This window comes from Manis pentadactyla, chromosome 5, assembly GCF_030020395.1.
Source record: "Manis pentadactyla isolate mManPen7 chromosome 5, mManPen7.hap1, whole genome shotgun sequence".
NCBI lineage: Eukaryota > Metazoa > Chordata > Mammalia > Pholidota > Manidae > Manis > Manis pentadactyla.
In genome coordinates, this window is record NC_080023.1 from 152,041,398 (window position 1) to 152,054,729 (window position 13,332).

Sequence of the window (13,332 nt, forward strand, 5' to 3'; positions counted from 1 at the left end):
CCAGGTCCAGCTCTAGCCAGACTCACTCTGTGGCCAGACCTTGTTTCTTCCTCTATGAAGGAGGCCCACAATCTTCCAGAGGGGTTGTGAAGATCCCCTGTGAGGCAAGTCTCAGGCCAGCACTGACCTCATGCCCACCAGACCCTGTGGTAAACAGGGAGTTTTGAAGGCCCCACCACAGGACTTCTCCCACCCCTTCCCCTTATGAACACAGAAGAGCTTGATGACCCAGCCTTTAAAAAACAAGCATTTGTGTTTATTAACCAAAGGGAGGGAAGTTAGAGCACTGCAGACTCTTATCAGTCCCTCCTATAGTCTACCCATCTGGGCCAGGCTGCCAAGGCCCTGGACATATAGTGCACAGGCCACTCCTCCCTGCCCCCACCCCAGGATGAGTTCCCGGGGAAACAGGGCCTCCTGGGTAAGGAAGAGGAAGCCAGCAAAGGACAGAGGCCAAGGAAGAAGGGAACAGAGCTGCTGGGTGAGCCAGGCCTGGTGAGATTCCCTTGGCCCTCACTCTCAGAGGGGAAGGCTAAGTGCCCTAAATCCAAACCCATGAGACCACCCAAGCAGCGGTACACTCATGTCAACACCCCAACATGTGAAGGGTAGGGGGTGGTCCATGACAAAGAGGCAATTGTCTCCAGGGTCATTCCTTGTCAGGTAGATGCTGCTCCAGCCTCTGAGCTTCTACCTCAACACCAAGTTCACACAAGGCACGGCCCCTGGTTTGCCCCAAGCCAGGAAACAGACGCAGGAGAGATCAAGGGGCCACCTGCCTGTCTAAGGCGGGCCTTGTGGCTAATGCCCAGTCCACTGGAGGCCTAGCCCTCAGCTGCTGGGGTCTCCCGCGCTTGCCGCAACCCGTACAGCCACTTGATCACGCGGGCGTTGCGCTCTATCACCGACACCCCATAGGGGACACGCTCCCGGGCCCGCTCCTCAATAGTGGCAGAGCTGCGGCGGGAGCAGCCCCCCTCAGAGCTGCCCGGCCCAGCACTGGGTCCGGCCAGGGACACGATGTCCGAGCTGGCCCGCGCCAGGTGGGCAACACCCAAGCCCCGTGCCTCCTCGGGGTCCAGGCCGCAAAAGTTAAAAAATCGCTCAAGGTCAGCAGCTGCCCGCGAGAAGCGCTCACTCAGGTCCGATTTGGAGCGTTGCAATCCTGGTGGCCGAGCTGGGCTGGAGGCAGTGGCAGTGCCTGGGGATGGGCAGTGCCGAGCAGGTGAGGCAGGCAGGGGACGGACATCCACTCGGCGGACTGCAGTCGTACTGGGCGGCGGGCGTTGGGAGGTGGCTGGGGGGTCCTGACGGGTTCCCTCTGCCCTTCCGGGGACACGGCTAGCCTCAGCAGGGGACACAGGGCTGTCACACAAGTTGATGAGGCTGCTAAGAATGTCCAGGTCCAGCTGCGGCCGGCGGCCGGGGCCAGGCAGGACTCGGCGACTAGGTGTGAGCACCGTGCGGCGAGTCCCAGGGCTGAAGAGTGGCTGCTTGGACAACAGGGGCTGCACAGGTTCCTGACGGGTGTTGGCCACATGCAGGCTCTTGACGTACTTGGCCTTGTCGGCCTCCAGGCGCTCCACAGCACTGGGTTTCCGGGCTCCACCATCTGCTGGCCGGCGTAGTAGGTAGCTGGGAACCTTGGTCCGCAGGCGGAAAGGTAGGGAGGGGGTGTCTCGACCTCCAGGATTCAGTGTGTCCACAGGCATGGCTATTACATACCCTGAAGGCTTCGGTATGAAGAGTCCGGAGAATGAGGAGATGAGATTCAAGAAGAAAGACGCCTGCAACGGCTGCAAGGGACGAAAGGGAAGGGCTGAGCACGCTCAAACAAAGGCTCAGCAAAGACTGAAAGGAGGCAGAAGACGCCTTCCCTATTAAAAGGTAAATGCCACGCCCCTGATTTCTGAGAGAGCCAATCAGCGGGCAGAAGGCAACAGCTGAAGGGCCTGTGGCTCCGCCCACATTCCCGCCCTTCTCTGAGGACCAGGCCGGGAGAGAAAAAAGGTGCCAAAAAAGAAAGACACGGGCAATCAGAGCAGAAAATACAGGGCAAGGCACGCTTTCAAGGAAGCAAAGTGGGCTGTGTGCTGGTCACCAGTGGGTTCTCACTGAGGTTGCAGATGGGAAAACTGAAGCCCAGGCGGGTAACCAACGGGATTAAGCTAACTCAGGAGGTTGGTGGCTTCCCTTGCTTCCAAGCAGGGAAGTGCTGGGAGAGGGGTCTCGGGGTTGGGTGACCAAGAAAAAGAACTCCAACCCCACACCCCACCTGAACTACCTACAGAGAGCTTGCTAGCACCTCTACTCCTCACCCACCCAGGCAGGAAGCTGCCCTGTGCCATCCACCAGCCTAGACATGCCAGGCCCTAGGCATAGCAGCAGAGCTTGTGCGGGAGGAGTGTAGAAAATCCCCACCCCTGCTTCAGTGGCGTCCAGATACCCATCAGCTTCCAATATGGGACTTCAATACCAAGCCCACAGTGATCTGTCAGGTGGAAACGTCAGGCCTCAGCTATGCTGCTCCAAGAGGAGCCAGGAATGCCCAAGATCGCACAGCCCTTCTTGGGAGCATCCGGCAGACTCTGGATCTGCCAGCAGCCACAGGATGGGCACCCATGAGCTGGAAGGCCCACACCTGGGCACATGATCACAGAAGCATCAGGGCCTGGTGGCATAAGGCCACCCTTGACCCTTTTTCCAATGAAGGGCTGGAGCAGTGCCTCCAAAATCCCCCTGAAGATAGTCTAGAAGAAAAACCATAGGCCAAGTTCCAAATCTTCTCATCTGTAAAATAGGGAAAGGAGGACTCTGTCCAGGCGATCCCCAAGGGGATTGGCAGTTCAAGCCATCTACAACTATGTTGTCTAATCCAATACAAGCCACATATGGTACCCAACCCTAGCTAAATAAAAACATACAATTCAGTTTCTCAGTCACACTAGCCACATATGCTCAATAGCTATATGTGGACAGTGGTCCAATTAGAGCATTTCCGTCCACAGCAGAGAGCTATGCTGGACAGCCCCACCTAGACATTCGATGCCAGGAGAGAGAGTCTTGATTGGGGTGGGGAGGCAGGGATCTCTACCGTGTGCTAGATGTCTGACACCGTCCTCCCCCGTAACCCTCTAACAAGCCTGTAAGATGGGTCACTGTCATCTCACTGGAGAACTGCGACTCAGCAAAGTGACCAGGCTAGATCCCAGAGATGATAAATGCAGCACAAATTCCTATCAAGCCTGAGTCACACATCTATTTTGTTTATGGCAGGTTTACTCTTTGTTGCTCCCATTCCCCTAAAACATAAACTCCATGAGCAGGGTGGGGCAGGGGGAAGGGGGGATTGTCTGTTTTGTTCATTGTATCTGTTTCAAGATACTGCTCTCAACACATAATAGATACTCAATAAATTTTTATGGAATTAGGATGCCTATGGAAGCCAAATGTGAATGGGCAGAGTGGGGATAAACTGGAAAGGGACACACCCGCTGACTACAGGCATATAGGTCCAAAGCAGTAGGTGCAGAGTGTTCTAGGAAGCAGAAATCCAGAAGTGCATGACAACTCTAGATTCTTAAATCTTAGCATAGTCGGTAATTATAATTTTAAAACATTGCATGGATGGGGCAAACATGTCTGTAAACATATCTGCTCCCCACTCCCCTAATCTGGCCCCCAACCTCCAGTTTGAGAACTCTGCAGCAGCAATGGCAAGTTGAGAATAGAACTTTGGGGGTTTTAGCCCACAGGTACTTCCGAGGTAGAAGGGTTGGAATAGGTGGGAAAGGAAGGCTGCCCCCCTCATAGTCGACCCCCAGGAGACCTCAAGCGGAAAGGGTCTGGAGGGAAAAGCACCCTTGCTAAGCCCTAAGTAGGTAGACTCTGCTCCACCCCTGGGCCACCGCCTCCCAAACCAGTCCAACCCGTCCGCTGCGGCAGTTCCCTCCTAGGCACCATCCCGGGAAACAGAGAGAGGAAGGAGGTCAGATGGGCAGGGCCTGGCCGGATGCCCCGCGCGACCCCCACCCCTCACCCCCACACGACGCCCACGCCCAGCCCCGGCCGACCAGCTGGCTCAGGGGCTCCTCCCAAGGGGCCCGGACAGCTGCCCCAAGCCAAGGCCGGCTTTGGGGCCCCGGGCCCGCTCGTCTGGGATTCGCCCACCGGCCTGCTGTGCGCCTTGCGCAAGCAGTTGCACTTCTCACAGACTAGGTTTCCTTATCAGTGAAATGCGGTTAAAAATAGACCTTCTTGAGCCTCCAGGTCACCGTGAAGATGGAGAGAGAAAACGGGCCGAGGACTTTCTTCAGCACCTAGCAAAAAGGTGGAGGTCCAAGAACGCGGATCCTGTTTTTTATGATGGCGTTGATGACCCAAGCCTGCAGAGCACCCCCTCGCAGGGGTCCCTAACAACTCCAAATGGGAGCCGCGGACAAAGGAGGCACAAGACAGAGGCTAGTCAGTGAGCTGATCTGAACAAGCCCTGCTTCACAGGTAGGCAAGGGAGGTGCGGCGGCTCCAGCAACTTGAAGCCAAAGTCCCAGTCCCTTGAAGCCAGAGTCCTCGTCCTCTCTGAGGCCTCCTCTCAACGCCCAAGGATTTCAAACGCCACCCACAAATGGCCCCAAACGCGCCGGTCCCGGGCCCTTCTCGGTGGCATCCCGGGGCAAGCGGCCGCACCTGCCCCCTCCCCGCCGGCTTCCGCGAAGTCAGCCTCAGAACGCTGCGGAGGGCGAGTACGGGGCGCTCGGATCCCCGGTCTGGCTTCTGCCCTTCTCGGCTTCGGGACAACCTTGGGGACCCCCCAGCGGCAGAAGAGGCCGCGAGCCTGGCGGGCGCACTGTGACTACAGCCCCTCGCCGCCCCGCTCTGGGCCCGGGCTGGCCTAGCTCTTAATGAGGGGGCTCACAGCACGACTCCTACTGCCTCGTCCAAGCCAGAAGGCGAGCCCTTGCCTTGTCTCCTCTTCTGGAGGAGGGAGGTGTGCCCAGGCAGCTCCCTAAGCCGGCCCGCCACCCCCGGCCCCGGCCCGCACGTACCTGGCTGCGCCCGCGCCGCTACGCTGCGCTCCTCCGGCCCGGCCCACCTGAGGCTCAGGTAACACGCGTTTGCGCAACTTCCGGCGGCCTCCCGCTTCAGGTGAACGGCCGGCCAGGATTACCCGAAAAGAGAGAACGAAAGGCAGGCAAGGGCAGCAACCCGGTCCCAGCCAACCACTGGCCTACTCCAGGAAGCGAGCCGGGCCGCCCATTCCACAGCTGCACCGGCCACATCCGCACATCTGGCGCATGGAGTGTCAGTGGCCCACACCAGCCCGCGCATCCAGCTTGGAGATGGAAAAACTGAAGACCCCCTCCCCCACAGCAACAATGACCACGGTTGATGTTCACTGTGCCAGGTACAGACAAGTGCCTTACCTACTATTAATTAACCCATTTTCATCTTCCCAACAACCCCTATTAGGTAAGCTCTATTAACCCCAACTGACTAATGGAATAGTGAGGCTGGGACAAACTGAGTCAGTTGCCCAAAGTCACCCCGAGGCGTCCAACCCGGGCACTTTTCCTCCAGACAAAGCCTTAATGCCACCCCCTTCTACTTGTGCGTCCCTGAGCAGGTTGCCGACTGCCCAAGTGAGGAGAGGCCCACCTTCCAGGCCTAGTCAGTATGAGTTCTTTGTGCAAGCTATAAACATCAGTGACAACAGCAATAAGTCATAGTAACTAGAACTTTTGAGTGCCAGGCACTGTGCTTATTTAAATCTCTGGACCCCCTTGGAAGGGAGATGAATGTCCCCTCTGCCAGCCTAAGCCCTGTTGTATCACTCCCAGTGGCATATTGGTTAGCCCAGTTTCCTGAGGCCTGGAGAAGGAAATGCCCACTGGCCTCAGGCCTGAGCCCTGGGGAAGCCGCAAAGGGCCCTGTTCCACATCTGTGGCTGGTGGGGGCTATGCCTGGATTGAGGTGGAGGGCATGAGGGAAGAGGAAGTGATTCAGGCAACAGCTCTCCACCTCCTGGGAGTGAGTCAGCCCTGAGGCCTCCTCCAGGCCCTAGAGCTGATTTTAGGAGGGTGAGGGAGGTGACAAGACCATCATTCCCCACAATGGTCTGCCTGGCCCTCCACTGAGGCAACACTGGGGTAGGGGCAAAGGGGGAGGGCTCAGTTAGGTATTAATAGGAGTAAATACAAGTTAACAGTAACAATGTTCATAATAAAATATCTAAGAACTTTTCTGAGTGCCATCTTTGTACCTGGCAGTTCTAAGTTCCTTATATATATGAACTCATTTAATCCTCACACCCACCCTGTGAGGTAAACACTACTATTATGCCCACGTTACAGCTGAGAAAACTGAGGCACAGAGAGGTGGGCCCACTAACCTGAGGTCACTCAGCTGGTAAATGGCAGAGCCAGGGTTTGAACCCAGGCAAGAGTCTCAGGGCACACCAGGAGATGGAGGAGATAAGTCTTCGGTGTTGGACTTTGGCCACTCATCAGGGAACTCCTAAGGAATCTGTAGCCTCCCTCTCTGGGCCCTTCCCTCTCCCTCCCTACGCCACTTTAGGAAGCACTCCCTGGCTGTGGTTCTGGGTCCCAGTTTCCTCAGCAATAAAACTGGGGTGGGGGTGGGGGGGATAATGGCAATATTTTCCCAACAGAAATCATATCTTGTCGCTGTGCTGCTATTCCCCTGTGGCTGTCCAACACCTTAGAATAAATCCAAACTCAAAACTGGACCCTCAGGCCCTCCAGGATTCAGCCCCTGTCTTCTCCCACCTCTTCAACCTTTTCTGCACTAACCACATAGCTCTCCCCGCTGTTACTGAGCACACAGGTCCTTTCTGCCACAGGACCTTTGCACCACCTGTACTGTGCCTGGAACCTCTTCCTCACCTTCTTCAAGGCTCACTTCAAATGTCACCTACTCAGAGAGGCTTCCCTAACTACCCCAACACTCCTGCCAACTGTCTCACCAGGGTGTTCCCTTCTAAGCATTCATCACACCCTGTCATTATAAATAGTCACTTCTCTATCACTTGTTTCCTATTTCTCCCACTGGGTTGGAAACTCCCTTACACTCTTCCATATTTTCTTCTTCTGGAAACCAAGCACATGAGGGCACATCACTGGGACCCAGGCCACCTCAAAGGCCAAGGCCATTCAATAGGAAGCCTCCTCCCAACCCCCAAGCCCCGCCTCAGACCTTCCCCCATCTGTTCCACCCCCCTCTCCAGCCTCAAATTACCCCCACCCAGCCACTTCAAGCTGAGCCTGTGCTTTCTCCAAACATACAAAGCTGTGCACACACTGGGTCTGCAGCCAGCACTGCCCTTTTCCACTCCATCCCCCTGGCCACATCTATAGCATGGGCTCTGGCACCAGTCTGCCTGGGTTCAAATCCCAGCTCCACCAGTGACTATGAGACCTTGGGTAAGATCTCAACTTCTCCAGGCCTCAGTTTCCCCAACTGTAAAACAGGACTTGTAACAGTGCCTCCCTCTCAGCATGAGACCTGTGCATGACAAATGCCACCCAAATGTGAGCTGTGAAACTATTCGATCACACTGATACCCCAGTGCCTAGCTCTCTGGGCTTCATCAGCCCAGAATGTTGACCCACTCCTCTCAGAGGTTACAAATGTAAGAGTGCAGAGTCACTAAAATAGTTATTTTTCCCAAGAAAGTGTACAAATGGCCAATAAGCACATGCAAAGATGCTCAACATCATTAATCATTAGGGAAATGTAAATCAAAATCACAATAAGATAGCATGTCACTCCATTAAGATGGCCATTGTAAAAAAAAATCACACACACACACACACACACACAAAAAAAAAAAAAAAATAACAAGTGTTGGTAAGGATGTGGAGAAATTAGAATCCTATTTTGGTTCTAATGGTGCAGCAACTGTGGAAATGGTATGACAGGCAAAAACTTAGAAAGAGAATTACCATAGGCTCCAGTAATTCTACTTCTGGGTATATACCCAAAAAATTGAAAGCAGGGAATGTACAGCTAGTTTGTACATCAATGTTCACAGCAGCATTATTCACAAGAACCCAAAGGTAGAGGCAACCCAAGTGCCCATTAACAGAAGAATAGATAAACAAAATGTGGTTTATACACACGATGTAATGTTACTTAGCCTGTAAAAGGAAGAAAATCCTGATGCATACTGCAACGTGGATGGACCTTGAAGACATTATACTAAGTGAAATGAACCGGTCACAGATGGACAAATATTGTATGAATCTGCTTGTATGAGGTACCAAGAGTAATCAAGTCCATAGACACGAAGTAGAAAGGTGGTTTCCAGGGCATAGGGGTCAGAGAAAAGGGGGAGTTACTGGTCATTGGGTATGGAATTTTCATTTGGGAAGATGAAAAACTTCTAAAGATGGATGATGGTGCTGATTGCACAACAATGTGAATATATTTAATGCCACTGAACTGTACACTTAAAAATGGTTAAAATGGTAAATTTTATTTTATATACATTTTACACCTCCATCCAAAAAACAGAGAGAGAGAGAAAGTGCAGTCTAGAAGCCAACTCCCTGGATTCGCAGAACAATAGATTTCTCTGGGAGACCTCATGCAAGTTACTAAATCTCTCTTGTGCTGTTTCCCTTTGTAAGGTGCAAACAATAACAGCAGGAATAACCTTACATCATAGCACTGAGGGAACTCAGTGAGTTCATACTCATAAAGTACTTGGCACACAGTAAGTGCTCCAGGGATGTTACTGATTTTTCTTCATTGCCAAGAGGGTGGGAGGTGTGTTTTCTGTTTATACTTTTCATGACATTCTGCACCCCCACCCCCACCCTTCCTTCCACTTGCTTCTCTTTCTTCTCAGCAGAAGCATGGCCCAGCCTTGGGTAGAGACAGGGAGGCTCTCACCTGCCCTAAAGGAGGATCAGGGAGGCTCCAGGCAGTGGGGAGGGACCCAGCCAGTAGGGCAGCCCCAGCTCGATTTCAGCCCAGCTGTCCGGGTCAGAGACACTCAGCTGGGCATCCTCCAGGGCCACGTCAGGCCCCATACTATTTCTGGAGTCTCCCCAGACATTCATGCCCTGGCCTGCCTGGAGTCAACCTTGCCCAGGGCAGCCGTAAACAAACCTCAGAAGGGAGAGGTGAGCAGGCTGAAGGCAGGGTATGAGTGCAGCTGCCTAAAGCTTCTATCTCCTATTTGGCCCACTTCTACCAACTGAATCTCTGGGCCTCAGTTTATATCTAAGTTTGCAAAATTTAAGACAAAGGAGCTTGCAGGGGAAACTTAATGGGAGATATCATTCAAAACCGTAGGAAAGAGGCTGGCACTCCTATTACAAACAATACTGCCACATTCCAGCACCTACATCATGTTCCCCCTGGAGGTGGGACAGCAGGGTCAAGGCACTCACCTGAAATTGTGACAGAGATGGGGGACTGTGCTCCAGGGAGGCCATATGAGTTGAACTCCCACCAGCGGAACACACAACAAATGGCCAATAAACGTTAGCTTTAGTCACTTTAATTACAGAGGTCTTTGGCACCCCGCAGTTTTGCACTGGAGGCAAGTTCCTCACTTGCCTCCCTCAGTCCCTCCTTGCATCACACTCCAGTCAGGGAAGATATAAAAACTCCCTAATAAGTGAAATATATAGGACATCAGATGGAGTAAATGCTACTGAAAACACACACACACACACACAAAATAGACAGGGGGGAGGACAGGGCTTATGAAATCAATAAATATTTGTTGAAAGAATAAATGAAAGACTTGTTTTCTTTCTGAGTTCCCAGAGCTCCTCTCCCCAAAGCCAGTAGAAGGGTTGTGAGGAGAGAGGATAAGTAACTCCCCTTGAAGAAATTGAAGACTCTCAGATGTTTTGATTCTGAGTGTCTAGGAATCTAAGATTGAAGCCAGGCAGACAGGGTGCCAGCCAAGTCTGACTGGGTGGCTTTGGACAAGGGACTTATCTCCTTAGAACCTCAGTTTCCCCATTACACAAGGAAACCAACAATAGCAATCTAGGGTGAGGGGCATCCCCAGGAGGCAGAGTCTGGGCTAGGTCAGATGCTCCACCAGGTGGGGTCCTGGACCCACCAACTCCAAAGTCTCTGGTGACTGGTGGCTTCAGCTGAGGAATTACCTCTATCCTTTCTTCCTGGAGCAGATTCCCAGGAATCCAACAGACTCCAGGACCAGCATACCTGCTGCCCACCTGGCATCTAGCCCAGAAATACCAATCCAGCCAGATTCCCCCCATGAGCAGCGCTCCAAGAGGGAGAACACTGCAATTCGGAACCCCATGCGCAGAAGGACCCCCAAATGAGCCTTCAGTCCAACCCCTGGTGTTCTGGAGAGAAGACAGATGTCCAGATACCGCTCTGAGGATGGTGCGAGGGAAGGGCAGAAGGGAGGTGATCCAGCCAGGGATCCTCTGGCCATGTCCCTGCTGCTAAGAAGCTGAGAAAGTGACCGTCAGTTGCCCATCTGGGCCTCTCAAAATCGAGATCTATCTGGACTAGAGACTGGAAGGTGAAGCAGGAAGTCCGGGAGTTTATTCTCTACCAGACCTCGCCAGGCTAGGACACTTGCCTCTCTGGGCCTCCGCGTTCTCATCTGTGGAATGGGATACCACCGCCTCCCCGTAGGTACGACACAAGTAGGACACACACTGCAGGTGCTCGGTGATTGAAGCCCACCTCTCCCTAGACCCGGGCTCCTGCCCCAGACCACCCGCGCTCTCACCTGGAGCCCGCGCTAAGCGAGTCTTGGCTCCTCCAGAGCGGGTCTTGGAGAGGGTGACAGCTCGGACCCGCAGGGGAATGGCCGCGCCCAGTAAGGCTCGGGAGGCCCCAGCCCCGCGTGGGGACCCGCAGAGGCCTCTTCCGAGATACCCTCCGCCCCGTGATTAGCGAGGGAACTGACTGTCCCAAGGCCCCCACCAGAGCTCCAGTCCCCCGGACACAGAGGAAGGGGAAGTGAGCACGCCGCTCTCCCTCTCACCCCCGCCGTCACCGGAATGGTTTGCCCCGGATATCCTGATTGGTTCCTCGCTTCCGTTCGAACGCCGCGCCGCCCGGGGTTGCCAGGCGACCGCTCAGCTGCGGCCGGACTAGCGAGGGCGGAGGCTACGCCTCCCGCCCATCGCCGCTGGCCTCCAGTTCTTACAGCGGCTGCTTCAGCTCGTCGCCTAGTTCTTACTTTACTCAGTCGATACCTTCTCCTGGTCCCCAACTGGATGAGGCACCCTTTAGGGTTCCCAGTTGGTCCCTTGTCCTGACTTTGCAGCTAACGCACTATGTGAGACCGGACAGGGCCCTTTCCTTCTCTGTTCCCCTAACTGCGCAATGAGAGTGGGTTAGTTTTAAAATGTGCATACCCAGCAGTCCCGAAATTTACAAAGGAAATGACCCTAGATGAATACAGCACAGAATTATAAATTCTAAAAAAATGATGGAAATGACTTCAAAGCTCAGCGAAAGAAGGTTGATTATAGAAACCCATCCCTCCTGCAGAGGAGCTAAATTAACTGAGTTTTTACGTGCCAGGTAGCTTTATATGATATAACTCGTGTCAGTGCTCATGGCATAACCCTCTGAGACAGATACTTTTAATTATCCCCACTTTCCGATGAGGAATATTAATGCAGCCATTAAAAATTATGTCATTAAAATATATTTAAAGTGTGGGGGAAATGCTACAAAAGTATTAGGTTTTTAAACAGTATGTTTCAAAGCACTATGTGCAACATAAATATCTATTAAATATATGATTGTAATTTCACATGTATATATGTACATTTAGAATAGTGGCAGTTAATTTCTTCATTGTACTTTTGTGTACTTTCCACATTTCCAACACAACATCTCAAGAAACCACACACATGCACACACACTTTTTAAAGAGGATTAGAATAAATTAATTCCAAGCACTAGATGAGGAAATTTTATAGCTGTGAGTCACTATTTGGGCCTAGGGCATTGCTCAGTCTGGAGCCAGCCTCTGTTATCTATTCCAGGTGTCTTTTATTCTTTGATTGCATTGTCAAGGACTGAGTATTTACTACATACATGCCTTGGGTAAGTGGGGGAGGGGAACTAATAATATGTCAATAGCTAACAATTGTGTTTTCTGGCATGGGCACCAATGAAACTGGAACAGGTACTGTCATAAACAGGGAGTCCTGCTATATCCATAAGAAGCAACTAAATACCAAACCTGACACTAACTGTGCCCTCTGCTAGACTGTGCTCAAGGCCTTACACACATTTTCTCATTTGACTTCATTACTATCTGAGGAGAGAGATTCTATTACTATTCCCATTTTATAGATGAGATAACTAAGGTTTCTCTGCAACCAGCAGGAGTCCTTTGAACCATTCTGTTATAGTCCCACTTAAATGTGCAAGACCTGTTTGACAATGGCAGCAAAAGGAGGATCCTGTGATCCTAAAAGACATGGAGAAACTGAGCAGGAACAGATCCAGACTTTGTGCTTCCTGTGGCTTATACAATTTAGGGAGAGTTATTTAAGAAAATAATTACAAAATTACAAACATAAAATTAGGTAATAAAGCAATTATTTGGTTAGAAAGATAAAACCTCAACAAATGAGAAATTCCACAAACATTACAAATCCAGAAAACATTATTTTTATGAATTACATGTTGGACATACCTCTATAGTTTTTTCCACAAACAAGCTCCTGGCTGCATGTATACACTTGAAACCTCTCCTCTGCTACCACATGCTGGTGGTATTGGACACTGTAAAACAATTCATATAGATCGAGATATGACTTCTGACCCTACGCTTTCATGTCACAGTACCAGATGAGTAGGCTCTGTGTGCTAGGTAGGGGTATTCCTGGAAAACATTCCTATACCAGGTCAATTGTTAATAATTTAACTGTTTACAAAAATGACTGGAAACAACATAAATAAAACCACTAAACCCAAACTAAACGTCAAGGTCCTCTTAGCCAGATCCCCAAAATGCTCGCACTTACTGCAACACCATCTGATACAAGGAGAAGTCAGAGTGGAAGGAGATGGTGGTTTTAACAGAATGAAGTTTAAATACCTCACTTTGGCAAATTTTACAAAGCATGTGACCACCTGGACAAATTGCTAGGGTGCCTCCCAGATCTTGGCTTCCCTGTCATTAAAATGGGAATGACAGCAGTGCTGCTGGACAATTTTACTCAGGGGTTGGCAGATATTTGAGATGCCTGGGAAAAGGCCCTGCTGACCCTGGATCTTCAAAACTTGTGTTTGCTCCAAATGCCCTGGAGCTTAAAACAAACAAAACAACACAAAAACTCTGAG

The 13,332-nt window shown here is 51.7% G+C and overlaps 1 protein-coding gene across 4 annotated transcripts; it reads right to left on the minus strand.

Annotated features, from left to right (window-relative positions):
* Positions 1-234: 234 nt before the first annotated feature.
* Positions 235-11,019, minus strand: FAM110A (family with sequence similarity 110 member A). 4 transcript variants are annotated; one of them, XM_036924806.2, is made up of 2 exons: positions 10,751-11,019; positions 235-1,796 (listed from the first exon to the last, which is right to left on the minus strand). In XM_036924806.2, the coding sequence occupies exon 2, from the start codon at positions 1,710-1,712 to the stop codon at positions 825-827; it is 888 nt and encodes a 295-aa protein (XP_036780701.1). In that variant the 5' UTR covers positions 1,713-1,796; positions 10,751-11,019; the 3' UTR covers positions 235-824. The 4 variants fall into 4 exon arrangements, with proteins under 4 accessions (XP_036780701.1, XP_036780702.1, XP_057358842.1 ...); XM_036924807.2 differs by lacking the exon at positions 10,751-11,019 and adding an exon at positions 5,046-5,182; XM_057502859.1 differs by lacking the exon at positions 10,751-11,019 and adding an exon at positions 4,687-4,858.
* Positions 11,020-13,332: the final 2,313 nt, after the last annotated feature.

Bases quoted from the DNA above. Each gene is read 5' to 3' on its own strand.
- FAM110A (XM_036924806.2), bottom strand. From the start codon at position 1,712: ATGCCTGTGGACACACTGAATCCTGGAGGTCGAGACACCCCCTCCCTA.